This window comes from Colius striatus, chromosome 9 (assembly GCF_028858725.1).
Source record: "Colius striatus isolate bColStr4 chromosome 9, bColStr4.1.hap1, whole genome shotgun sequence".
In the NCBI taxonomy this organism is placed as follows: domain Eukaryota; kingdom Metazoa; phylum Chordata; class Aves; order Coliiformes; family Coliidae; genus Colius; species Colius striatus.
Window position 1 is genome coordinate 19,437,853 of NC_084767.1, and position 25,409 is coordinate 19,463,261.

The window sequence follows — 25,409 nt, forward strand, 5'->3', positions numbered from 1 at the left end:
CCCACCAGTATTAAATAATCCTGCTAATGCCAGTTCACAGCCCAGAAGTCTCAAGTTGGTGCATTTTCTGTCGCCCTGGGCTTGGTACTGGCATCGAGCTGTGGTGCCAGGAGCTGCTGCTGGGCTGCTGCTGGCTCTGGGTTGTGTTACTGGGGGGAGTGGGCAGCTCACACAAGCTGCACCCAAGCAGTTTCTGCTGCTCCTGCAGCACAGGTTTCTCTGTAGGTCACTGGAGAAGCAAATGAGTTCTTAAATTGGATTTCCATGAAAATAAAGATGAGCTGTTGACCAGGCTGAAGAAACTTAAATCATGAATGTCTGTACAGTAGAAGAGGACCAGTGTGGCACTTCCCCAGCCTGTGACACCCCCAGCTCCACTGCATTTCTCTTCTGTTACAGGATGCTGCTTGCAAGCCAGTGCAACAAATAAATATTTACTGTTCCTGTATGCTTTCCCTGCACTGAAGCTTGACTACCAATTACTCTGTATTAAATTATGTTTGGTCATGCCAGTGATTATATAGTATCCAAGCAACTCAAGCGTAATCTAATTTAGTACACAACATGGATTTACTCCACTCCCATTCTCCTTTGTTTTTCTGAAAGTGAATGTAAAGTGAGGAGGTGTCCACGGACGCCCCAGGAGATATGACCTGCCCGTCTGGCTGCAGGGACAGTGCTCCCACAGCTCCGGGGTGTCCCCTTGGGGTGACAGAGCTTGGGCTGCAGCTCCCATGGTTGGATGCTCGCTAGAGCTAACACAGCTCTTGGGTTTGCACCAAGTAGGCCAGGGCTTCACAGAACAAAGTCCCTTTGCAGGACTACTTGTCAGTGATGGGTGCAGCTATTCCTTCAGCCTGTCCCACGCTGCAGGATGGATCTCCCACTGATCCCAGAGACATGTGGGAATTGCGAGGAGGAAGAACAGCCCAGAATCCAAAAGTTAGTGATAACCTGGTACGTTGAAAGCAGGAATTAAGAGGTTGTTCTGCACATTTCTCCATTAGTTGTTGCTTCCCACCTCCTGCTTGTGTTGGAAGTGACTTCTGCAAAGCATGGATAGAAAGAGAAAAAAGACCCATCTAAATTAATATTAGTGCAATTGCTTTCAGAGTGTACCGAGGGCCAGAAAGACATGTCGGGTTAAAAGGAAAATACAGTGAATACTTGGAAACCTTCTAAAGGGCAGCTCAGGAATGGTACTAACAATGCTGGCCGAAAAGCACCAACATTAAGCACACTTTGGGACTGAGAACAACCCATCTTTAGAAACGGCAGTATTATTTTCTAGTACAAAGGATGATGAAGAGGTATAATTTATAGTAAATTATCATGTGGATAATGGATGTGGAACTTGAAGGATGTGAAAGGTGAATCATGACTTGCGGCATAGCTCTGGGTAACCAAGCTTTGTGAAGACTACTGCTGGAAAAGTTCCCGTGGTACTGCTCAGAAGTTCCTGTGCCAGCCACTTTTATTCCAGAAAGGGGCCAGACTTGCATGGTTGTGAAAATTGTACTTCACAAAAATTTACTTCACAAATTCCAAGCAAACGCTGTAAGAGGAGTTTGGTGCTGACTGTGGGATGGAGGCCAGGGCTAGGACTCGTGTCTAGGCACATGGGCATTCCTTAGGCAGAAGGCAGAGCCAGGGCTGCGGCTGGTGCTGCAGGGCTGAGTCCTGGCTGGGAAGCCATTAATAGTTTGGTCTGAAATAATTAACAGGACCATGCACAGCTGCCTAGCGGTAATGAGTCAATGACAATGTAATTTATTAGAGTGATATATTACATGGTAACGGTAATGAGAAATGGAGGGACCTAATTTTGTAAGACTTAGATCAATTCAGTTGTTTTTTTATAAATGAACATTGTTTTACTAACCACAGAAGATCATTAAAATTATTATTTTATTAGTACTTCTCAAAACTATTTGAATTACAGCTGCTTTTTTCAAAATCCAAATGGGACCATGTGAGCGTGTGTCTGAACTGGAGATGTCGTTGCGATGTAGACATATCATTGGCATTTGTAACTGCTTTGACAAGAAGGTGGGTTAGAGAGGGGAAAAAGGTTTGAATCCCTATATAAGTAGGAGGTTTTTACCTGTAAGCAAGTAAGTTGTTTCCTAAGTAAGAATTTGATTTCTGTTGGACCTCTGCTCTGTGAGGTTGTCTCTGCTGCTGCCTGAGGAGCTGTATATAAGGATAAAGATTGAAGAGTTCATTGCTGGTTCTAGTGAGATTTGGGTGAAAAAGGATGCAAAACATCTTTTCTCTTAAGCCAGCCCAAGCTTACCCTGTGCTGAAATAAGCTGAGTGTGCACATAAATGAGCACTGTGTTGTCTTGGTCCTGAGATCAATAACAAAAGCTTACGGCGATAACTTTTCAGGACAATCCAGCAAGATGTGAGGCTCAGCTTCAATTTGTGCTAGCATAGTGCATTTGTCCAGGGAAAATGGGAGAGAAGGAGTAAAGGGAAAACACACAGGAAAATACACCTTAAGCTAAAATTGTGATTGCACTGCCTATAGTCATCAAATTTTCTGGTTGAAGAGGTCAGGAGAAAACCACAAGAAAGAGTCCTGGAGACAGGGCTGTAGGACTTCCACTACAGGTCCTTGTGGTGTCACCCACACATGTGTCGTTGCCTTGCGTGTCGTGTGATTCCAGCATGCGACTCAGATGCAGCCTGCGACACCTGACGAGGTTGGTTTGTGCCTCAACCAGGCTGGGAGCAGCCCAGCATCTGGCATGCATGGATCAGACACGATCATCCCCTGACACGCATGGTCAGACACGGCCTGGGGAGCTCTGGGCTATGTCCCATGTTGCAGTGTGCCAAGAGAGCTGTCTGGGGCCAAGCCAGAGCAGAGGATGTGCACCAGGAGGGCTGCTTGTGCTTTGCACCATTAAGACCAGGGGCCAGACCAGAGCTACTCCAAAGTAACCCCCCAAATACACGTCAGTGCCAGGTCCTCATTGCAAGCTGGTTTTTTTTTTTTTGCTGAACTGATCTGCTCATGCTGGGCTGCAATGCTTGTGATCATAAAAATAGATGGAGATGACAGGGAGGAAGGCTTGAGTGTCAGTGGGTCCCTGGGAGAGTGGGTGTCCATGTCAGGTGGATTCCTTGGCAGGGTGGAGAGGAGCACATGTGTGTGGGGCAGGGGGTGAAGCCCGATCTTTGCCTGCCAGCCTGTCCTGCCTGTGCTGGATGAGGCTGACCTGTGGTGCAGGGAAAAGCTTAAATGGGTGAGAGAAGGAATTGGATTTTGGAACATATTAGGTCACTCATTCAGTTGGAGAGCAGCATGTGTCAGAGGTCCAACAATTTGTTTTGAGAAGAGTTTTAAGCATTAATGATTCAAGATGTTTTCCTAGGAGTGGTTTGCAACATGAGACTCGGTGGCCAATGTAGCGTTGGGGTTTTAAGGCAAATCACTGAGGCTGAAAGGTCTCTAGTAACACAATAGTTAAATTTGTACTTTTCCACATGGCTGAGCCTTCAAGGAGCTCACCAGGACTATGAAAAATGTAAGCAGCACTGGAAGCTTTGTGCCAGCCGCGAGGCAGGGAGGGGGTTTCCCTGCAGAGTAGTTCTATCACCTACTTTGTTTTCATTTTTTTTTCTTTTTCCAGAGTTGCAAATAATCACAAGCAGAACCTGATGACTGTTGCTAATCTGGGTGTGGTATTTGGGCCAACACTGCTTCGACCTCAAGAGGAAACAGTTGCTGCCATTATGGACATCAAATTTCAGAACATCGTGATTGAAATTTTAATAGAAAACCATGAGAAGGTAATGGCTTCACTTGCTTCTTTCAATGCAGTTAATTTAAGAAAACAAGTTTATTCCTCTTTACAAACTACAACCCCCTCTCCCAGAGGCCCCCTCACTTCCATGGCCAGTGGCACTGGTGGAGGTGATTTTGCTGTAGCTGGTGGGGTCATACTGGTTGTACTGGAGTGCTGGTACCTCTCATTGCTCCTGCCAGCCATGGACATGACTCAGAATATGTTGTGGAGCCTCAAAAACTGATGGTTCTTGGGCTCTTGTTGCATAACCAGTGCTGCTGGTAACCGGCCTTTTTCATGGTCATTTTGGTGTGAGTCGACACGTCCATGTCTCCCTCACAGAAATCCCCCATTCCTTCCCTTGGCCATTGCTTAACAGGAATTTGTCCTTACTTCTAAGAGAGATGAGTGCTAAAAGAAACCAGTGAGAGATGCGTGTGCAGGCTGCCTTCCTGCTTTCCTGACTAAATCTGTTTTTTTTCAAGTACTGGCTTTATCCAAAATGTTGACCTCCTAAATTAGGATGCATTTGTGTGTGTTGGCCGTAAGGATGTTCTCAGCTGTCAAAGGGGTAGAGGCAGCCCAGTGGGGCCATGGCACTCGACACGGTGGGTGGTGGCCTGGAAACACTCAAGAAAGCCACTGTCTTCTAAATTCATACAGTTCCCTGATTATGATCTTAGGCTCGTCTGTGTCACGGTTTAAGTCCATTGGCACCTAAGCACCATGCAGCTGCTTGCTCACTCCCCACCCCAGTGGGATGGGGAGGAGAATCGGAAAAAATAAGTAAAACTCATGGGTTGAGATAAGAACAGTTTAGTAATTGAAATAAAGTACAACAGTAATAATAATTGTAATGAAAAGTAGAGTAACAACAAAATCGGAGAGAAATAAAACCCAAGGAAAGTGACGCCCGATGCATTTGCTCCCAATGTGTTGACCTGTGCCTGAGCAGCAATTGCCCCTCCCCAGATCCCCCCAGTTTTTATACTGGGTATGACATCCTACCGTATGGAATAGCCCTGTGGCTATTTGGGGTCAGATATCCTAGCCATATATGGGAAACTGAGAAGAGAGTGGAGCATCTCCCTTATGATGAAAGACTGAGGGAGCTGGGGCTCTTCAACTTGGAGAAGAGGAGAATGAGGGGTGACCTCATTAATGTTTACAAGTACATAAAGAGCAGGTGTCAGGAGGATGGAGCCAGGCTGTTCTCGGTGATGTCCAATGATAGGACAAGGAGCAACAGGTACAAGCTGGAACGTAAGAGGTTCCAAAGAAATACAAGGAAGAATTTCTTCACTGTGAGGGTGACAGAGCACTGGAAGGGCCTGCCCAGATGGGTTGTTGAGTTTGCTTCCCTGAGAACATTCAAAACCCACTTGGATGAGTTTCTGTGTGACCTACTCTAGGTGGTCCTGCTCTGGCAGGGGTTTGGACTAGATGATTTTGTGATGTCTCTTCCAGCCCTTGAGATTCTGTGATTCTGTGAAAAGCTCTAGGACTTAGCATAAGCACTACTTGGTGACAACTAAAACATTATTCTCATACTAAATCTGAAACACAGCACTGTACCAGCCACTGGGAAGAAGATTAACTCTATCGCAGCTGAAACCAAGGCAGTCTAGGTTTGCTTAGAAAGAATTTCTACATTCAGACTGCAAAGAAAGAAGTAGAGTCAGGCTCATTCCTGTCTGGGGCTGCTGTGGCAGGGTGGCATCACAGTTTGTGTGGGGGACTTTGCTTGTAGGCAGGTTAAGGTGTGAGGCTGAGCTACGGATATGTGCGGTATGGGCAGCAGCCCCAGGGCACAATCTGTGTGGGGCTGCAAAGTGGCATCAAATGTGCAACTAGCAGGGATGGGGAGACAATGCCTGCTTTATGTTCTTGGAGAAATTGCTTCCATGGTCACATAAAAGCTCTGGTGTTTATTTAGGATGGAGGAGCTATTTTCTTCTTGTTTGCATGGAACTTAATGGCAATGACAGCTTAAATATGATCTGCTGTGCAGAGAGACGTGTGAGCAGTGGTGATGAACCTGTGGTTGTGAGCAAAGCCCAGCACTCCCAGCCCTGGTCCTGTGTGGGGAACCAGCACAAAACCTCATGCTGGCCTTGGTTGGTCACCTCTGTTAGTGTGCCACCTTGGTGTTGGTACAGGGATGCACGCACTGCCTCTCCCTGGCTGCCGTGAACAATCTGTCTGTGCTGACAGCGTTATGAGCACCATGGTATCACTACAAGTGTGTCTTGTCTTCCTTTCCCTCACTGTGCTTTATGGAGCCCTTCCCTTGTGGACCCTTAGAGAAACATGTCTTTAGACATTGCTTTTTTTCTGTCTGAACTGAGTCGCATGCTGTGCCAGCTGAGCCCTGCATCAGCTGGCATCTGCGGAGGAATCGATGGCAGGTTTCTGCAGTGGTCATGTTGGGGTGGGCTGTGGGACTCATTTTTCTGCTCACCACCCGAATTATAGCTCCCACCGTGAGGTGTCCTGGAGTGTCAGTGGTTCCCCTTCCTTAGAAGTAATATATGGCACTGGCAGAAGTGTGAATCTGCAAGTTGGTTACATACATTGGTCACCAGTTAATTCTCTGGTGGATGTACCTGCTGTGGTGGGTGTATGTGCTGTGGTGGGTGTATGTACTGTGGTGGGTGTGTGTGCTGTGGTGGATGTACCTGCTGTGGTGGGTGTATATACTGTGGTGGATGTACCTGCTGCCCAGGGCACACAGGTGCAGCCAGGGCTGATGTTGCAGGGTCCTGCCCTCACAGAGCCTGCGAGGCTGAGGGTATCTGTGGCTGCTGCTACGTTGCACAAGGATGCTGTGAGCCAAGCACCCATGAACCTGTGTCCCCATTTCTCCAGGGCTCTCGGGAAAAGATCCTGGGAAGGAGGGAGATAGGAAGAGGTAATTCTGGGAGAGGAGAATTGTTTAAATGCGTTATTAGCGTCAGTTCAGCTCCCACTTTAGGACTCTTTCGTTTCAGTGTGTTTCTTAATTTGAATTGATTTGAGCTTGCTGAAGGTTACCCTCAGGAGCTGCCTTGGGTGATTAGTAATATGCAGGTTGCCTGTGCTTGTGCTGCTGGTGCTTTATATTGTTTTACACCGGTGACTCACAGACACTGTTTATGATTAAGTACATTTGCAGGGAAAATGTAATTGAGTTGAATGGTTCCTGGCAATCAGCAACTGTCTGGTATTACATTATATTTCCCCCAGGTAAGTGGAATGCCTCTCCCATCAAAACTACTGTTGTCATCATGCAACCAAAAAAAAAAAAGCAAGCTTAGTGATGACATCTCTTGGTCTGAATAACTGCTGCCAGCTTGTTTGCACGGCCGCTTCTGTAGACTTATCTGATTGCCAGGGCAGTGGAGAGGGTTTAGGGGGTTAGCCAGCATTCCCTGCTCACCTGCCTGCATTTGCAGTCATTCCACTTGAGATTTGACTTATCTTCAGCCTGACATTATCGCTGAGGAAACACATTCATCCTGAAGCCATAAAAGTACCGGAGAAGGATGATGCAGAATCTAATGCCAATAGTCCAGCATCTTCACCAGTTCACACCAATTTGTGCTGCCTTCAGTGGTACCTCTGGACTGATGTATGCCCTGTGCATCTTGGGGGCCATGTGCAGTTTGGAATTGTAGTCAGCAAAACAGGGACTTTCTGAAGGTTCCCAGAACGACTGAGAAATCATAGTTTACCCTGTGTTGCCAGAGTGTCTGACATGGACTATTAAACCCCGCGTGTAATCCAAAAAGTTAAATTGTTTCTGGAAATTTAACAGGTTTCCAGGTCTCTCATCCAAATTGTTTGTTATATTTACAATAACAGCAGTAAACTCAGAGGTGGTTTTTAAAGCTTCTCAGACATGTTCTTCTCAAGAAGGTATCGAGGTAGTGCAGCCCCTGCATTTGCCTGCATGATTACAGCTGCCATGGGGAACTGCTGCACTTTGGGTGATCTCCCATGGCTTGTACCAACAGCAGATCTTCTGGAAATGTGGAATAGAATGAGAGTAGGATAGGAGGAGGAGGGGATGGCAGCTTCATTTGCCTATTAGATATTCCAACATAGCAAACAGGAACCCTGCAAAAGCCGAGCAGAAGCAACATGCCCAGCTCTTGTCTGCCCAACAACCCAACAAAATGTCAAATCACCACTTAACATCATTTCATAGAATCATAGAATGGTAGGGGTTGGAAAGGACCTTTAGAGATTGTCTAGTTCACCCCCCCTATTTATCCACCAGTGATTCCCAGTCTTTTCTGCATATGTTTGTGAATACAATACATTAAGGTAATGTCTTAGAAAATATGTCCTGATGATCTATAATTAAATTAAGTGATTTTTCTCCTATGACTCTAGATGATGCTATGACAGGCAAACCAAGGTGTATCCTGTGCAAAAATCCCCATGGAAAGTGTGTTGGATGCCTGGATACTCAAGCAATTGGCATTTAACACTATAGTCCTGATTTAAAAATTAAATGTTAACCAAAAGTAATGTTGAAATATTATTACATCTGACAATTGCAGCTGTCCATCCCTTTTCTACTCCAAAGCTTAAGTTTTTATAGCTCTCTGGAAAAGGCCATTGTTCTGAAGTGTTACAAAATTAAGAGATCGATTTACTGTCTTGATGATGTTCCCTCCAGACGAGAGATTGACCAGGTGAAATGTTAATGCAGCCAGTGTTGATGACAAATGGAGACTGGTTTACACAGGGAATTACACAGACTTGGTAAATGGTAAGGACTAGTACTAGAGACAAAGCCCTCAACACCTCATCTTCATTTTATTCTTTTCTGTAACTAGCTGAAATGTTTAGTGATGCTGTTGGCATTTTTAGCTGGTCCTTGTGTAAGACTTAGTGCCACTGACATTTTGATTGTCACAGCAGCTTCTTATTCTCCAAGTTCCTTGAGCGAGTCTAGATGTAGCTTTGTGGTTGGGACTGCACCACAGTGTTGATCTGTGCAGAGACATGGGGGTGGACCTTTCTGTGCTGTCACTCACATCCCTCTGCTTTGGCCAGGATACCTGACCTGTCTACTTTCAGCTGCTTTGTAATAAAATGGCCATAATGGGGTAATTGAGATCCTCTAGCGTGTGCTGGGGTGTGAGGAGGGAAGGAGACAGAGAAGACACCATCTGTGGCCCTGCCAGCGCACCCAGTGCAAGCGTGGGGCGCCTGGCACTGGGAAGCAATTCCTCCAAAACTCGTTGGGACACACACGTGCCTCATCCCTCTCCTTGTGCAGAGCAGCTGGTGGTGCCAGGGAGGCACCCCTGGTCCTTGGCGCTGGTGATGGGCCGCAGGCTGGTCTCTCTGGAAGAGGAGCAAGATAAAGGATGCAGCAGCACCTGGATGTGTTTCATTCAGAAGTGGGAGAGGTGTTAAAAAAAGCCTTTTAACTACCATCTCAGATGCGATGCTGCCCAGTGTTTGCTGCTTTGCAGACACAGAAGAAGGTGATGTGGAGCCACGAAATTGCTGCTTGCATCAGACTGAGCGAGCGAGCGCAGGATGGCTGTAAATGTGATTTATGAATCCTGGCTGCTCCTCTCCCACTCCAGCTATTAAACTGTCTCTCTCTCCCTATTAATTGGACTCTGTGACTGGGAGAGCTATAACACAGGTTTGCGCAGTGAGGGGCATGTCTCGGCTATTGTTGGATTAAAAAAATGAAACTTTCCTGTGAGGAGAGTGAGGGTTTGGTACAAAGGGTGTCTGAGCTGAGGGAGATGGAGATTTTGGTCCAGCAGTGCTGGTTTCCTTCACTGCTGACAAGATCTGTGCTATTTCCCGGTGCTAATCAATGTCAGTTGCATCTATAGGGAACTGTTTCTCTTATAGTTCTTGGGATCTCTCCTTAGATCTTCAAAACCAATGCTGTGCTTTTTAAAATGTCGCTCTTAATTGACTTTTCTTCATTGTAAGCAGCTAAATTTAGCCCCTGTGCTTTGTGCTGCTCAGAGGTGGTAGAGAGACTGGCTTTTATTAGCCCTGCCTCCGCCTCCATATCACTGCTGCTCGCCGCCTACTAGCTTTATCTTGGTGGAGACACCATAGCAGGCATGGGATACTGAGAAGATTTGTGGTTGAAGACCATCCTGGAGAAACGCTGGTGGTTCTGCCCTGTTGGGAGACCGCATTGTGCTGTCATCACCGTGGTATGCTGGCCAGAGCCACAGCCTAGGCTGCCAGCCCTGCTGCTGGGGCAACGTCCCATTCCTCTGGGATGCTCACAGGGAGAAGGGTGCTTATAGAAGAGGCTGTGACTGAGTAAAAGAAGTTTCTCATATAGCCACAAGCTTGTTTACTGGGCCCTGACAGTTGCAGTTCCGTCAGTGCCTGAAGCAAAGGCTGCAAACCTATGGGCTCAGGGGTCTCCTGCACTGGTTGCACCTCCCCGGCCTCTGCCAGTGTGGCCAGAGCGCCTGTGCACCAGAGTGCAGGGGCTTGTTGGGGCTGGTCAGACATCCCCACTGAAATACAAAGTCGGTTGTGGCTTGAGAGTTGGGCAGAGAGGAACCTCATGAGGTTCAACAAGAATAAGTGCAGAGTCCTGCACCTGAGGAGGAACAACCCCCTGCACCAGTACAGATGAGGATTAACCTGCTGGAGAGCAGCTCTGCAGAGAGACCTGGGAGTCCTGTTTGACAGTGAACTAACCATGAGCCAGCAATGTGCCCTTGTGGCCAAGAAGGCCAATGGCATCCTGGGATGCATCAAGAAGAGTATGACCAGCAGGTTGAGGGAGATTCTCCTCCCCCTCTGCCCTGGTGAGGCGTCATCTGGAGTCCTGTATCTGGTTCTGGGCTCCCCAGCTCTAGAGTGACAGGGAAGTGCTGGATACAGTCCAGCACAGGGCCACCAAGATGGTCAGGGGACTGGAACATCTTCCTTATGAGGAAAGACTGCAGGAACTGGGACTGTTTAGTCTGGAGAAGAGGAGACAGTGGGAGGATATAATTAATATTTACAAGTATATAAATGTTGGATGTCAGGAGGTTGGGGCATCCCTTTTTTTCTATAGTAGCTAGCAACAGGACAAGGGGTGATGGGATGAAGCTGGAACACAAAAGTTTCATTTAAATATAAGAAAAAACTATTTCACTGTTCAGGTGACGGAGCCCTGGCACAGGCTGCCCAGGGAGGATGTGGAATCTCCTTCTTTGGAGGTCTTCAAAACCTGCCTGGATGCATTCCTGTGTGGCCTGGTCTAGGTGAACCTGCTTTAGCAGGGGGATTGGACTAGATGATCTCTAAAGGTCCCTTCCAACCCCTACCATTCTATGATTCTATGATAAGTTGGAGTGTGCAAGATCTCAGATGCTGAAGCTTTTTAGTAAAATTGTTTCAAATCAGTATTCCAGCTGCATTTAAAAATGCAACCTCTTTATGAGCTGATTCTGAGTTTTGTTCACTGAGTTTGTAATGTAAGAGAATATACATCTTATCTTACTAAAGGCCAAAAAAAGGAAAACCTGGAAGTTTATTTTCAGGCTTGCTGTGGGAAATCATTGCATAAAATGCAATTCATAAGTTGATTCTTTTCTCTTGCTTGATTTATACATTTCATTATATATCCCAAGTAGAATTTACTGTTGAAAAGCAATTTGAAAGCAAGAGCACGTTAAAGCAAGCAATGACTATGCTGACAATGGAGCCCAAAGCAGGCAAAGTGCCTCTAGTGCTGATTTTGGCCCGTTGTGCTGAGGATCTTGCCCGAGAGAAGCTGTATTTAGCACCTAGAGTGAAGGGCTGATGGCACGGGTCCCAGCAGCCAGGACAAGCACCTGAAGCATGTGCAGCTGTGTAACGTTTCAGCATGGTAAGCAATTTGCTACAAATAGCCCTTCTGATGGGACCTGTGAGCTTGCCTAGACTGCGGAGGACTGGTGCTGGAGAGGGCTGGTGGGCTGCAGGGTGTGGGGTGCAGCAGCCATGCAAGTGACTGGGGACCTGCTGACCCCCAGACTCCTATGGGGAGCCTGGGAAGTGGCAAGTTTGGAGGTGGGAACAGCTATGGGCAGGTGTGTGTGGGGTGAAAACGAGCGGTGCTGCATGCAGAAAGCACAGCTTGGACTGCTTCTCTGTCTACTAATCCATAAGCCCAGGAGGAATGTGTGAATGAGCTCAGCAGAGCTCTGTGGGAAGGGCTGCAGTAGGACTCCATAATCCATCCATCTGTTTCACAGCGTGCCCATCAACGCACAGATTCAACCGCTCACTTGGTCGGGGCCAGGGCCGGGGCCTGCTGTGAGCTCAGGAGCTTTGCTCGGTGATTCATCGCTGCTTCCTGCGCCTCACCCCAGCTGCGGGCTCAGAAGAACCTGAGCCCAGGCAGTGAGTCCCTACTAACAGAAAGGTTGAGGAGCAATGTCCTCAGCCACGAGTTGTCTGATTCATTGAGAACGGTTCCTCTCCAAAGTACTGCCCTTCACACCCGCCTCTTCACGCTTCCGGGGAGAAATGTGACAGTAACATTTTTGGCTAACGCATCTTGGCTCTTTAGCGTTTATTTGTAGAAGTCAGCGTGGAGGGTTTATATGTGTGTGTGAGGATTTTGTTGTTGTTACATGAAACAAACCAATTAACTGCTGGCAGCCGCCGCTGTTCGCTGGCAGGCAGCACTCAATGGCTTTCGGCATGTGGAGGGCTGCCGGTGCCCAGTGACGGTGGCCGTGTGCTCCAGTGGAGCCACCCGTCACAGGCAGGCAGCAAGCTACTGCTGAAATGATTTTCCTGTCAGCAACCCTCAGCAGTGCCAGTCTGCTGTCTGTCAGGGGCTGGGAGAGCAGGGAAGACATGGAGTGCTTCATATGCACTAGTGGAGGGAGGCCCTGAGAGAGCTGGTTGTGGAACAGGACTGCTGTTGTCTGAGCCTAGGCTTCCAGAAAAGAGAGAAGAAAAACCCGAATATCAACAACAAACCAAAAAATCTGATGCTCTTTAGGTTCATGAAGTTTTAAAATTCCATCCCTTTGAGAAAAATGTGATTACTCAGATTTCTGACAGCTGTGGCTGGAAGTTGCAAAGACTTTCCCCAGCTGGTCTGTGTCAGTGGGTGTGAGGTTGTGATGGTGCAGAGGGCTGCAGGGACAGCATGCGTGGGGATATGCTGGTTCATTGTGCCCAGAGCACTGGCTGTCACCTGCTGAGGCACTGGCCATGACGCACTTGGGGCGCCACGCACCCTTGGAAACACTGCAGAGTGCCAGATCAGGGAGTTTGTCACCTCTTGCAACATGCATCTTGGGTGAAGAATAGAGAAAATGAGTGGAGACAGGGTGGGAATGTGGGATGTAGGAAATTGTACCCAAAGCATTGCCTTATTGAATGTCAGCCTGCCTTAGATGCTGCTCTGCAGAGTGGTCACAGAGCAGGCAGGTAGGCAGCTGATCTGTTTGAAGGGGTGATGCCAGAGAGCAACTTGTTTATTATTTTTAACAGATATTTAACACAGTGCCAGAGGCTTCACCATCAAACTCGCAGCTGCTGTTATCTCGCAAGAAGAGCACAGACTCGAAGCCTCCCTCCTGCAGTGAGAGACCGCTGATGCTTTTCCACACGGCACAGCCCAACGAGAAGCGTAAGTGGCTCCTGCCTTTCCCACTCAACAATTTTTTGCCCTAATTGTGACTAACAGACTGTCATTCCTGTGCCATTCCCGTGCAACTTTACTAGTGTCAATGGAAGAGACAATTCCCATAAGGGAATCAGGCTTTGGTTTCCTCTACTGTCACATTGATAAGGAGTGTGAAGATTGCCTGGCATCCAAGCCCTTAACCAGGGGCTTGAATCAAGGCTATGGTAGCAGAGTATAAAGTGTTGCTGTCCCTTCCGCACCTGACAAGCCCCTGTGCATTCCCTTCTCATGTTCCCAGACTCCTGTCCTCGCCGTCATCAGCTGCTAAGATATACTCCTGCACACAGGGTGCAACACGTGTGGCAAGGGTGGCCACCTGCCCACATCTCCAAAAGACAGCCCTTTCTGGATGCCCACGGGCACTTTGCCTTTTACAGGCACGAAAACTCAGCCAGGAGGTTCTGCATTTTTCTGAGTATTATGTACCACGACAGTTTGAAAATATTGAAGATCATCTTTCCATTTCTGTCACTAATTGATGCTCCAGATATTTAGGTGAAAGAGTCAGTGCCCCATCCCTCCTCATCGAGTGGCAGAACTGCATCTGCTCAGGCTGTTGTTTCATGTTACAGCATAAGCCCAATTTCCAGCTCACCTGTTCCTCCTGGCCGTATGCTGCCAACACTGGAATGGGCCAGTTCACAGGGAACCATCCCAGTTTGCTAAAAAAGCAGAAGAGTAACCGGGTGAGCAGAGCATGTGCTCAAGGGCTTGGGTTGCTTTGCTCAGCTAGGTGGGTGAACGTGGGGAGCAAGGAGCAGAGGAAGGCTGGAGTTAACCTGTATCCCCAGGACTTAAAACCGTGAGGCGGACGGAGTAGTTGCTGTATACTTTGCTGACTCTCGAAACGTGGGCTTGTCTGCCTGTGATTGAGTGGCTGTTCATTATCAGGCACTCATGTTTTGGAGAATGTCATAATGATACACGTGGGTTTAAGGAAGCAGTGTTAGCACCAAAGTGTGCTCTGGAAATAGTATATCACATGGCTCTCAGTGGAGCCTCAAATATCAAAAGCTGCTTTTGAAAAATTTCAGCTCAAGTAATTTAGTTTCTGCTAACTAAGCAGTTGCTCACTGGACTCTAGAGTTGCTTGGCTACCAGAGCCTTCATGGACCATCTTCCCCTTGCCTAGAAAAGGAACTGATTCTGTTTTTTTCTATTTCTGCATCTATTTATCATCACACAAAACAACAATTTCTCAATTTTCCTTCTTACAATCTTCAATGTCTGGTGTCTATGGGAAGCCACTACCACTTTATTCAGTGTTTCCCACCACAGAATCACAGAATGGTAGGGGTTGGAGGTGATGTCTAGAGATCATCTAGTCCAACCCCCCTGCTAAACCAGGTCCACCTAGATGAAGTTGCCCAGGAACACATTCAGGTGGGTTTTGAAAACTTTGAGGGAAGGAGACTTCACACCCTCCCTGGGCAGCCTGTGCCAGGACTCACTCACCCTTACAGGAAAGAAGTTTTTCCGTAAGTTTAAGTGCAACTTTTTGTGTTTCAGCTTTTGTCTATTACCTCTAGTCCTATCACTGGCCATCCCTGCTTCATGTGTCAGCTGAGGAATAACATAAGGTTTCATTTCTTATTGGTCTGGAGGCAGGCCAAGGCTGGAGGTCAGACTGAAGTGTGGGGGCTTGGGGAGCAGCTCACACTGAACCAAGTGCCACATCTGCATCATGTCCTGAGCTGAGCTGCAGAAATAGCTGGCACCTTGGGCAGCCTCCCCACCACAGCACGCTGGCTGTGCCTGGCTTTGGTGGAAGTGCCTCTTTCTTTTACAGGTCGCTACCTCAGGGGGAAGGAGCAGGGAGCCCTGAAGTACATGATCATTTTGATACTCATATGCTCAAAATATGTATTGGAAGCAGTAAAGTCAGCTCAGAGGAGCCTCAATCTCAAATGGAATACAGAAGCCCTTGTGAGACCACATCTAGAATATTGTGTCCAGTTCTGGGCCCTCAGTTCAAGAAGGACAGGGAGCTGCTGGAGAGAGTTCAGCACAGGGCCACAAAGATGATGGAGTGGAGCATCTCCATTATGACGGAAGGCTGAGGGAGCTGGGGCTCTTCAGCTTGGAGGAGACTGAGGGGTGACCTCATTAATATTTACAAATACATAAAGGGAAGGTGTCAGGAGGATGGAGCCAGGCTGTTCTCAGTGATGTCCAATGATAGGACAAGAAGAGATGGGTACAAGCTGGAACATAAGAGGTTCCAAAGAAGCACAAGGAGAAATTTCTTCACTATGACAGTGAGGGAGCACTGGAAGGGGCTGCCCAGATGGATTGTGGAGTCTCCTTCTCTGGAAAAATTCAAAACCCACCTGGACAAATTTCTATGTGACCTACTCTAGGTGGTCCTGCTTTGGCAAGGGGGTTGGTCTAGACGATCTTTGAGGTCCCTTCCAACCCTTAAGATTCTGTGATTCTGTGGTTCCATGAAGGCAGCCTGCAGGAGTCATTCGTCTATGAAACAAAGACATAGTAAGATCCAATAGCTGGAAATTGAAGCAGAAACAAAGTGTGTATTTTTTTTAAGGCAGAGAAATTCAATCATAAAAAGAAGTTAGACAGAACAGTGAATTTTCTATTACTTGAAATCTGCTCATCAAAGTCAAGTATCCTTCTAAATTTTCACTAAAATTCATCGTGCATAGCTGTGTGTAAGACAAAAATTGTAATGTTCAACAGACAGGATCATGAAAAAGAAAAGATTAGGTAATGATAGTGATTATTTTGTTGCTAAACATCAACGTTTTTGTCCACAACTGACCCAGGAATGGAGTGGATATTATGTAACAAGTGTTAACACAGCAAAGACACTGTTGTGTTCCTTATCAGTTATTCATTATAAACAGTATTTGAGCACTTATGCAGCTTACTTTTGTCATCACTTCTGTGGTCCCTGTGACTGTTACTGAAGTGCCCAAGATCAGGTTATCAGCCAGAAGCTGTTGCTCTGCTCTCTGGCAAGGAGAGCTGGGAGAAGACGGAGGTTCTGGTGAGGCGCCCATGCCTCTGCCTGATTTACTTTCTGTTAAAGTTCACAAAGGTTTGGGTAAGTGGTGAAAACTCAAACTTACTTCCATGTGTTGCTGGTTCTTTTGCTGAAAGAGAGGGATCTGAGACTGGCTCAGCAGTTCAGAGTTGGGGAGTGCTTGTTGTGTAGCAAAGGGGGGACTGTAAAAGTACATATGAGTCCAGCTTTCTCTTAAACCTCTCCTTTCCAGTAAGGTAATTTTGGAGGTCTTGGAAAGAAGTTTTTGGTTTGGTTTATTAACAGTAGCTCTTTCAATGTCAAGAGTTGGGCCGTGGTGCCGCTAGAGAGGAGACACAGCCAGGAGCCAGGGCCGGTGGCTGAGGCTGGTGTCAGTAGTCCACAAGAAGAGTGTGGCTGCTGTGATCCCTCTCATACAGTTTTGCAGGCAGTTTGCAAAGTGGCTCTTCTGCCTCCTGTGTAATGGAGGAGAATCTGCTTTAGCTGATGCACAGTTCTGCTCTTGTAGCTCTAAAACCAAATTAAATCTCACAGCAAAGAATCCTTCACATAAGCTTTTGAAGTCATGAAGCAAAATACAGCATTGGCCTTTTAAAAAGGAGGAAATAAAATAAAGCAAGAGTTTCAGATTCTGCCATTCATCTGCCTTCCTCTTTAGATGAAACATTTCCAGTTTCTTGGCTGATAGGGACTTTAATTCAATATTGGCTGGTAGCTAGCTCTGAGATTAGGCAGACAATTGGCATTGATGTGTTAGGCTTACAGAGCTTATGTTTGGACTGCAGCCTTGGGCAGAAAGCATTTGGAAATAATAAAATGTAGTGTTAGACCACACTCCATGTGCTCAGGTCTGTGCTCCTCGCTGCCTCTGGTACAGCCGCTGGGTCCTGTGGGGCTCATCGTGAGCAGTCTCTGGCCTTGGCCACCTCTCTACACTGCGGAGGTGGTCTGTCACAGCACTGATTCAAACCTGTTCTGGCATGTGCAAAAACCTACTTGGAGTGCTTTGGGTTGGTCTTTTGGGGTTTTTAGGTCTGTAGGCAATTTAATTTCTCTCTTACTTCATCTGCCGACTCCTGCATCTGCCCGTCAATATTTGTGGTGGTCAGTGCTCCACTTTTCTTCTCTTTTACCTCATCTTCTGTGTGGATAATCTTTTTCATCACAAAGTGTTTCTGCCTTCTGAGTCCAAGGTGGGCTTTCAGGAGCTCATGTCAGAGGGTCTTGCGCTCTACTCCCTCAGTCATCATACTGTGGCACCGCAGCCTCTGCCTGAATTGTGGCTCCAGCACCAAACTCATCACCTGCTCCTGAGGCTGGGAATAAAGCACAGGCCAATAGACATCTTTAAAATGGATACTCCGGGGAAATTACTCTTGTTTATGAGCTTTTCTGACTTGGTTTAGGGAAGGCATGGCTTGTTGTTTGAGCCACTATATGTCTCAAAGCTGATGAGATTGTTTGTGTTTTCTTTTTGGCATGTCAGACAGTGTGAGTTGGAATCCACGTCTGGGCAAAAAATCCAACTAGGCACATTGGAAGAACAAGGTTCAGCAAAGAACAAGCCTCCAAAGAGGTGTATGTGCTGCTTGTTCTCTTGATGGCTTATTGGAAATGAAGATCAGTGACATGCAATTTCAGGAATGTGTTGACATGTATCAACATTGGGTTAACCTCTGAAAGATAAGCTCAAACTGAGCTAAACCAAGTTTCAGCCCCATCTCACTGACGTGTAGGCGCTGATTTTGTCCGTGTATCAGGAAAATGGCAGCAACTCCAACAACAAAATGCACTGGACTCTGCTCTCCCCTATGGCATCCACGAATCATTGATAGTGTAGCCTGTTTACTTTGAAATGGTGGCACAGTTGTCACAATACCCTGCTCCTCTGTGTCTGAGAAAACACCACTGCAAACCTATTATACAGAACTGTAGGCAGTTTCTTTCTGCTATGTGTTCAGGATCAACTTTTCACATATCCCAACAGTTCCTCTTGCACTCTTTTATCCTTCTTTAAAGTATATAGAAATACAGAGGAGTGCTACATGCTCTCCTTCTAACACAAGCAGAGGTGTTCAATCTAAACCGATTGAGAATAAGGGATTCCTGATTATTAGGTACTTGTTGGTAGTAATTTGATCATATTAGTGTGCACTGGAAAAATAATCTCTGAAGGATCTGTCATTAAAGTAGGACTCTTGTTTTTGAGCAGGTGCTTATCTTTCAGGAAAACATCATCTCAGAAGGAGCAGTTGTCTGCAGTTGGGCTGCTTTCCATGCCGTCAGTGATGATAATTGCTTCTCACAAGTACAATTGCTGCTTCTATGGAAAGGGCATCTCATGAAAATGAATTAATGTGATTTTAGGTAATTGGGCGTAGAGCTGAGGAGGGAGCCCATGCTGCAGATGTCAGTTTGGGATGCATAATATTTTCACTCCTCACTGCTGAAGTTAAACAAATAAAGGGGCAAATCTCTTAACAGAATGTGATCGAGGGAAGTAAGAAACTCTGAGAAACCTGCAGACTGTCAGCAGAGCAGCGCCAGCCTTTCCCACACACAGTGCAGCCGGCATTGTGGTGGGAGTGGGCACGAGACACTATTTCGGATCAATCTAAAGCCAAGTTTCTGCCTCACAGCTGCTCTGGGTTTCAGAGAGCTGGGCTGAAATGGAGCAGAGACCTCATCCCCTTTCTCCTTATAGACCTGGCCAGGAAAGATGGATAGCAGTTGACAAGTCCTAGGCTGAAGCAATTTTTGCTGAGATAATCTTCAGCTGGGTGATCTGTCCTTTTCTTGTTCTAAAACATTATCCTGTTCTGTCAACACAAATGCTCAGTCCCTTGGCAGCTGATTTCAGTCACGGAGAAATACATTCCTGTATGTAGTTTACATTTTAATTATTCTCAGGTTGTGTGATATTTCTGATGCCTTTGTGAATATAAAATTTTACTGCCTTGAGAAAAATGAATATTTTGTTACTAAAAAAGGTGTGATTTCAAGTGTAGCTGCATCTTCAAAAGAAAAAAAACCAAACCCAGACTACTTGGTATTTCTTCCAGTTTAATGTATAATATCTGCAAAGTAGAGATCTAGTAAGATGCTGCCCTGTTTGCATTAGGACAGAGCTTATTACTAAAAACACTGGATGTCCTTGCAGAAGCGTGCTCTTTACTTTTATATGCAATGACAGCTGTGTGTGATGGCTGATGGTTCTTGGGTTTTGATGTTTTTTTCAGAGGAGAACAGGAACAGTATCATCAACTCCAGCCTGGAATCCGTCATCTCTTCAAATGTAAACAGCTTCCTCAACTCCAACAGCGCTCCCCAGCCCAGCCTGAGCTCAAGTGATCTTGAACTAGAAGTAATTAAACCCAACAGACCAAATTCACTGTAAGTACAGTGGTAATTGGTGTTTTATAGACTTGCCATCCTTAATCTTTAATCAGGGCTGTTTCTTGCTCTGAATCCCAGCAGTTTGTTGAAAACTATTTAAGATTTTAATTTTTAATGGGCGCCTAGCATGTGCCCTGCATTTTTAACTCGGTCTAAACGGTGGAATTAGTTACTGTGGATTGTATCTGCTGGCGAGTTTCAGCTCTGATTATTTTGCACATGTGGAGTATTTTTCGAGCAGAACTCTGCATTGCTGCTTGAACTGCTCGACCCATCTGGTGATAACTCCAGCAAACACAAAGGACTTTTCTTCTGAGTTAAATTCTGTAACTGTTGTCAGTACAGTTGATTTCTGGCCAAATCTGTGCCATTGCTTCTGCTATTGCTTCCTTCATCTGGAAAGTTCAAGGGAAAAAATAGCGACCTTAGCAATGACTCCCTGGGGACGGCCGAGTTATTTATGAAGTCCCCTGAACTTGACACAGCTGAGCCCTCATGCCGATGGCCGTCTCTGCTGGGGGAATTTCCTTCCTGCCGCAGCTCTGCCGGGCCCGATAGCATTTTCCCACAGAATGTCCCCTCCTTGTACATGTGAAGATCTGCTCAGATCTTCAAGAGCCATTGCTGTCCTTGCAAGCCAAAGCCAGATTTCCTCCCCGCACTCCTCGACACGCCCCTGCCCGTCTCTGGGATCGACCAGCAGGAATGCTGCTCCCACCACAGTGGTTGTGGCCTTGCTGTGTGCAGCGACCTTCTCAATTACAGGAGACCTTCCTTCCCACCCCTCCGGTCCTCCCACAGGCTCCAAACACTTCCAGTTCCCACTCAACTGTAGAAGCCCCTAGTCCCTTGAGAGCAGATAGTGACTTTTTGCTTTAGCTGCTTTATTCTGGTTATTAGCAGAAGAATTGCGAAGGACTCAAATGGATGAGTGCCAGAGCAGGTACTGGTAGAGATGGTGAAACTTTTTGGCTTGGTTGACAGCAGGGGTTGGGGTTTAGGGGGCTTGGGCTGCAGCCTTCACTGTCAGCATGCGCTGGTGGTGCCCGCAGAAAGGTAAGCACACAGCCCCTACCTGTGTCAGCGATTGTTGTCAACAGAGGACAGGCTCTGGCTTTCATCCATCCTCTGTGCTTCTCTCCTCACCATCACTGCCACTAAACCCTGAGCTGCATGAGCACCAAACCAACCTGGCCTCTGGCCGGCCTCTCCTGGCACCGGCTCTGGGAAGGGGTGTGTGAGGCCCTGCTCCGTGCCTTGCCCACTGCCTGTGGATCGACACACTGTGAGTGACCTGCCTGCAAGGAGCATTGTGGAGGCAGAGTAGAGCAGCCCAAAGGTAGGACGCTTCTCAGTGAAGGTTGTGCATTACAAACCTTGTGCACTAAGTAAAGATGTGTCGCTATCTCGTGCCCGTACTGTCAGTTGAAGCTCTGGAAGTCAGTCACATACCCAACAGGATGTTTTTAGTTTATTTATCCTTCAAGGGGGAAAAAAAATGACATGACTTATAACACAGCAAAGTTGGTGAGCCTGAGTCTCGGTTTGACCTTACAGCATTGCAATTTTTTAGATTCCAAGAGATGCCTCTTCCTAATAATTTCTTTTTTAAAGGAAATCATGAAGAAGTTCAGCAGAATAAATCAGTAAGAGCTCTGTGAGGCTTTTGGGAATGAGGCATCTTGCTGTTACTGAGGAATTAAGTGAGCAGACTGGCAATGAAACCATTTGCTTGCTGCCAGTGAAGGGGCCTTTACAATTCTGGGAAGTGAAATGGCGATGGGCAGAGTAGCACCAGCAGCTCTGGTGTGTCAGTGGCATTTCATGCTTTTCCTCAAATCCAGTGATTATGTGATCATTTTTACACACAGAGGAATACACAAGTTTTCGGTCCACATTGAGTTAAAGGTTGAAAAGTGAGTAATACCACAAGTCAAATATTTTCTCCTCTATAACCCAAAATATTTAAATCAGATATCTTTAATCCAGTCTTTCAATGAGAAATTAAATGTCTGACTTGATTTTACTCTTTTTAAACTGTGTATATAGACATCACTTTAGCCCCTCTGTGTGTGCATACCAATGAGCACAAGCCTGTGCCCATGGTTTTGGCAGTTCTGTGGTATTTTGCCCACGGTGGTGAGCACTCTGTTGGTTTGCAGTGGTGAGGATGAGAAGAGTGAGTAGAGCTGCCAGCAGCCAGTCTGTCCCCCAGCACTGCCCCATGGCTGTTTACAGGCTGCAGTCTGGGTCAGGACAGGGTGTCTGAATGGTGCCAGTATCCCAGTGGCTTTGTTGTTGCTCCTCTGCGGAACTACCCAAATAATATCTGCATAAAGCTGCTCCTGTTTTTTTTTTTAACCAACTGAGTAATTTGGGCTTTGCAGGAAGCCTTGGGCAGCTACCACAGGCCGTCTGTGGTATCTCGTACTGCTGTGCAAGGGGTTCTGGTGCTGCCCTGTAATTACCGGACCCACAATGAGGGTACACGGCAGTGAGGAGGTCTCAGGGTGCCTTGTCCTTTGCTCTCCTTCAAATACTCTGCCAAATTCTCTGCTGGTCCTGTGAGACCCATCTTTGAGCTCTTCGTCGGGACTTTGGTCCTGTTTTCTGCCTTTCTGCACCATTTTCTGTAATTTTTCAAAAATGGGCCAGGGCCATCCTGTTTGAGGACTGTTCCAGGAGGGGCTGGCTCTCCTGGCAGCCTGCCCATGAGCAGATCAACTGCCCGAGTTGGGAGCCAACAGTCGCCAAAATTCAAACCCTGCAGTTGAGAAGCTGTAAAATTCCAGGTGTGTGGAAGCCAAGAAGTCCTCCTTTCCTTCTTGAAAGAAAAAGGGATTTCTTTCTGAACTTAAGAGAACAAGTAGAAAAGAATCCTGGATTTGGAGTTTCCTTCCCTTCAAGAAAGGGACTTCGGCTTCCCTAACAGGACAATAGCAAAGGTCAGTGAATTAAAAGCTACTCCAGACCGGAGTTTATCCTATTCCTTGTTTTCCGCTAAATGCATTGCTGACAAAAACGGACTGGTGGAGATTTCCATGCAGGGGAAATGCCTTTGTTAATTAAGACCTTTTCCTGCTTTATTCTGAGGTTTGCTGCCTTTAGGTGTTGTGGTGTCTCCCATCCTCTGCCCACGTGGGCAGGGTGTGCACAGTGACCCCAATGATCCTGCCGGGCCCCAGTCTCAGCTGAAGCTGTCCTGAGATGGGTGTCCACCTGGGAAGGGTGACTGGCAAAGCAGAGGCATAGTGAGCCTTTCAGCATTAATGTCACTTTGAAATCTATGTTTTTGTTGTTTGCCATCAGTGGCTTTGTGTCAGTCACCGTCTCACATGTGCTACAAAATGGGCAGAGCTGTGAAGGGCAAAGCATGGGTTTTTTGCTGGTCCCAAGGTACCAATCTCTGGTACCTTGCCCCAAAGCAGTGTCTACCTTGGAGCTACTCAGACAACAGCAAGGACAGCCATGTGCCCAAGACCATCAAACATTTCCATAACTAGTACCTCCTCCTCACAGGCTGAAGCTGGATTCAGTGCTCCTGCCTCCATCCTTTAAGGTTTGACAGAGACAAAACAAGGTGTCCCCAACACGTGGAGTTTCACCTTGGGCACGGTGGCTCCTCCCTACCTACTCGGGAACTGTGGCACAGTCAGTCACCTACTGAAAAAGTGCTTTGGGAAGCTGCATGGAAAGGATATTGGGGGTTTTATTATGTCCTTGCTTCCTAGAAAGCTGAAAACTGATGTTCTTGTGAAAGTAACTCCAGTTGTAGGGAGCTCTTATTGGAGTACAAACACTAAAGACTGCAAGTTTGGGGCATTTCTTGTTTTCCTTTTGCTCTAAGAAGCACCTTTAAAATTGCCTTTAAAATGTGCAATGCTAAAAGTTGTGTGCACTGTCTGTGAAATTAAAGATGTTGGTTTGAGCTTTTGTTTACAAAAGCCTCTCGGCTCCCATCTAAATACTTATATATCCGCCTGGTCTGCACCACAGGGTCTGAGCCTATTCCTAAATCCCCCTGGTGAGTGTGTGCCACACAGGTCTCCCCACCTCTGTACCCTGGCCTCCTCCCAAGGGAACACGGTTCTTCTTAGTTGCCTTCCCTCGAGCGTGGTCCTCCTTCACCAACTGGGAGGGAAATTGTTTTGCTGCAGGGCAAAGGCTCTTCCTTCCCAGCCACGAGTCGGGGTTTTACTATGGGAATGTATTTATTTATTAGGGCTGGTTTTATTTTTATGGAAAAATTGCTCTGGGCGGGAGTTGTACTGGGTGAGTCAGCAGGACAGCTGTCCCATGCCAGGGGACTGCTGTCCCATGCCAAAGGACTGCTGTCCCATGCCAGCGGCTGTCACTGTGGTGTGGAGGGACCTGGGCTGACTGCCGAGGCCACCAGGACCCCAGGGAGGAGCGTTTGTTTCTGAAGGAGCGTTGGGTTTTCTTTATCTTGCCCCTGCAGAGAATGTGTTCCTTAGAAAACATGGCAAAACAAGAACCAGAAAGTGCTGTGCTTCTAGCACATCAGCTGAAGTGGGGGAGGTTTTCTAACTAAGTTATGTGGTTATGAGGAACAAAAGATTTAAGATTGTGGCTTTTAAAACCCTTTAAGAAAAGTACTTTGCTGTGGTGGCTCTGCAGTGCATACCTGTGAAGCCTCTGTTGTGAGGTGTCTTGCTGCAGATAGCCGACACCTTTCCTTGGTGTTTCCTGTGTATTTTTTCTTCTCTGTTGGATTTATTTATTAGTCTCATTTGTGTGCCTGGCTTTATTCAAAGACCTCTGCTGCCCACAGGGCCCTGCTGTGCGGGGCACATGGGCGGCCGCTCTGAGTGCTAAAATCTGGCTGAGGCCAAATCAGGGACTGGTGCTGCAAACACAGGCAGCAGTAGCCAGATCACATTCCACAGCCTCATTAGAATCACCTTTCAGTAATACCTTAGTCTTAAATTAGCTGTTAGATATAATACTGAGTGCTTCTGGCTGGCTTCCAACCTGCGACTTGCTGCAGACCTTTACAGTTGTCTGCAAAGCTAAACAACTCATGTGTTACAGTTCAGAAAATAAACAACAGCCAAAGCTTACTGGAGGAGGTAGCTGGAGTTACAAGGGTTCAGTTTCTCCTCTCACAGCCACTTCTTCTCGTGCAGGACTATTTTGAAGGTGGGGTGAGGCCAGATGATGTTTAGCTGGGTAACTAGATGGGCTGCATTTTTGCATCGAGACTCCACACAATTGCCAGCCTGCAGTCTTCTAAGTATGAATGTGCAAACAATACCTGGGGGCTTCTGCCTTTGCCTTTCGAAGGGGAGGTAAGCATCAGAAGCATGTAGGAAGGGCTGGAGTGAGTGGCAGAGCATCCAAGATTGGCAGCTAGCCCAGGGGATGCTTGCCCAGGTCCTGCTGGTACCCATTTTGGCTGCACTTCTCACGTGGAAGCTGCTCTCATTCTATCCTGCTGCTACTCCCAAGGAAAGGGAAGAGTGCTGGAAAGACAAGCTGACTGCTACTGCATGTCCAGCGAATGGGACTAGAGTACACTTTGGAC

General features: G+C 47.0%; 1 protein-coding gene across 7 annotated transcripts in view; it reads left to right on the top strand.

The window, feature by feature from the left end:
- ARHGAP26 (Rho GTPase activating protein 26) overlaps positions 1-25,409 on the top strand; it is a 154,682-nt gene that overhangs the window by 98,310 nt on the left and 30,963 nt on the right. For all 7 annotated transcript variants that reach the window (XR_009819239.1, XR_009819240.1, XM_062002119.1 and 4 more), the window contains 3 exons: positions 3,642-3,801; positions 13,269-13,407; positions 19,708-19,861. Coding sequence is in view for 5 of the 7 variants with exons in the window: in XM_062002119.1 (XP_061858103.1) it covers positions 3,642-3,801; positions 13,269-13,407; positions 19,708-19,861 (453 nt within the window). In the remaining 2 variants the exon portion in view is untranslated. The remainder of the gene's footprint in view (positions 1-3,641; positions 3,802-13,268; positions 13,408-19,707; positions 19,862-25,409) is intronic.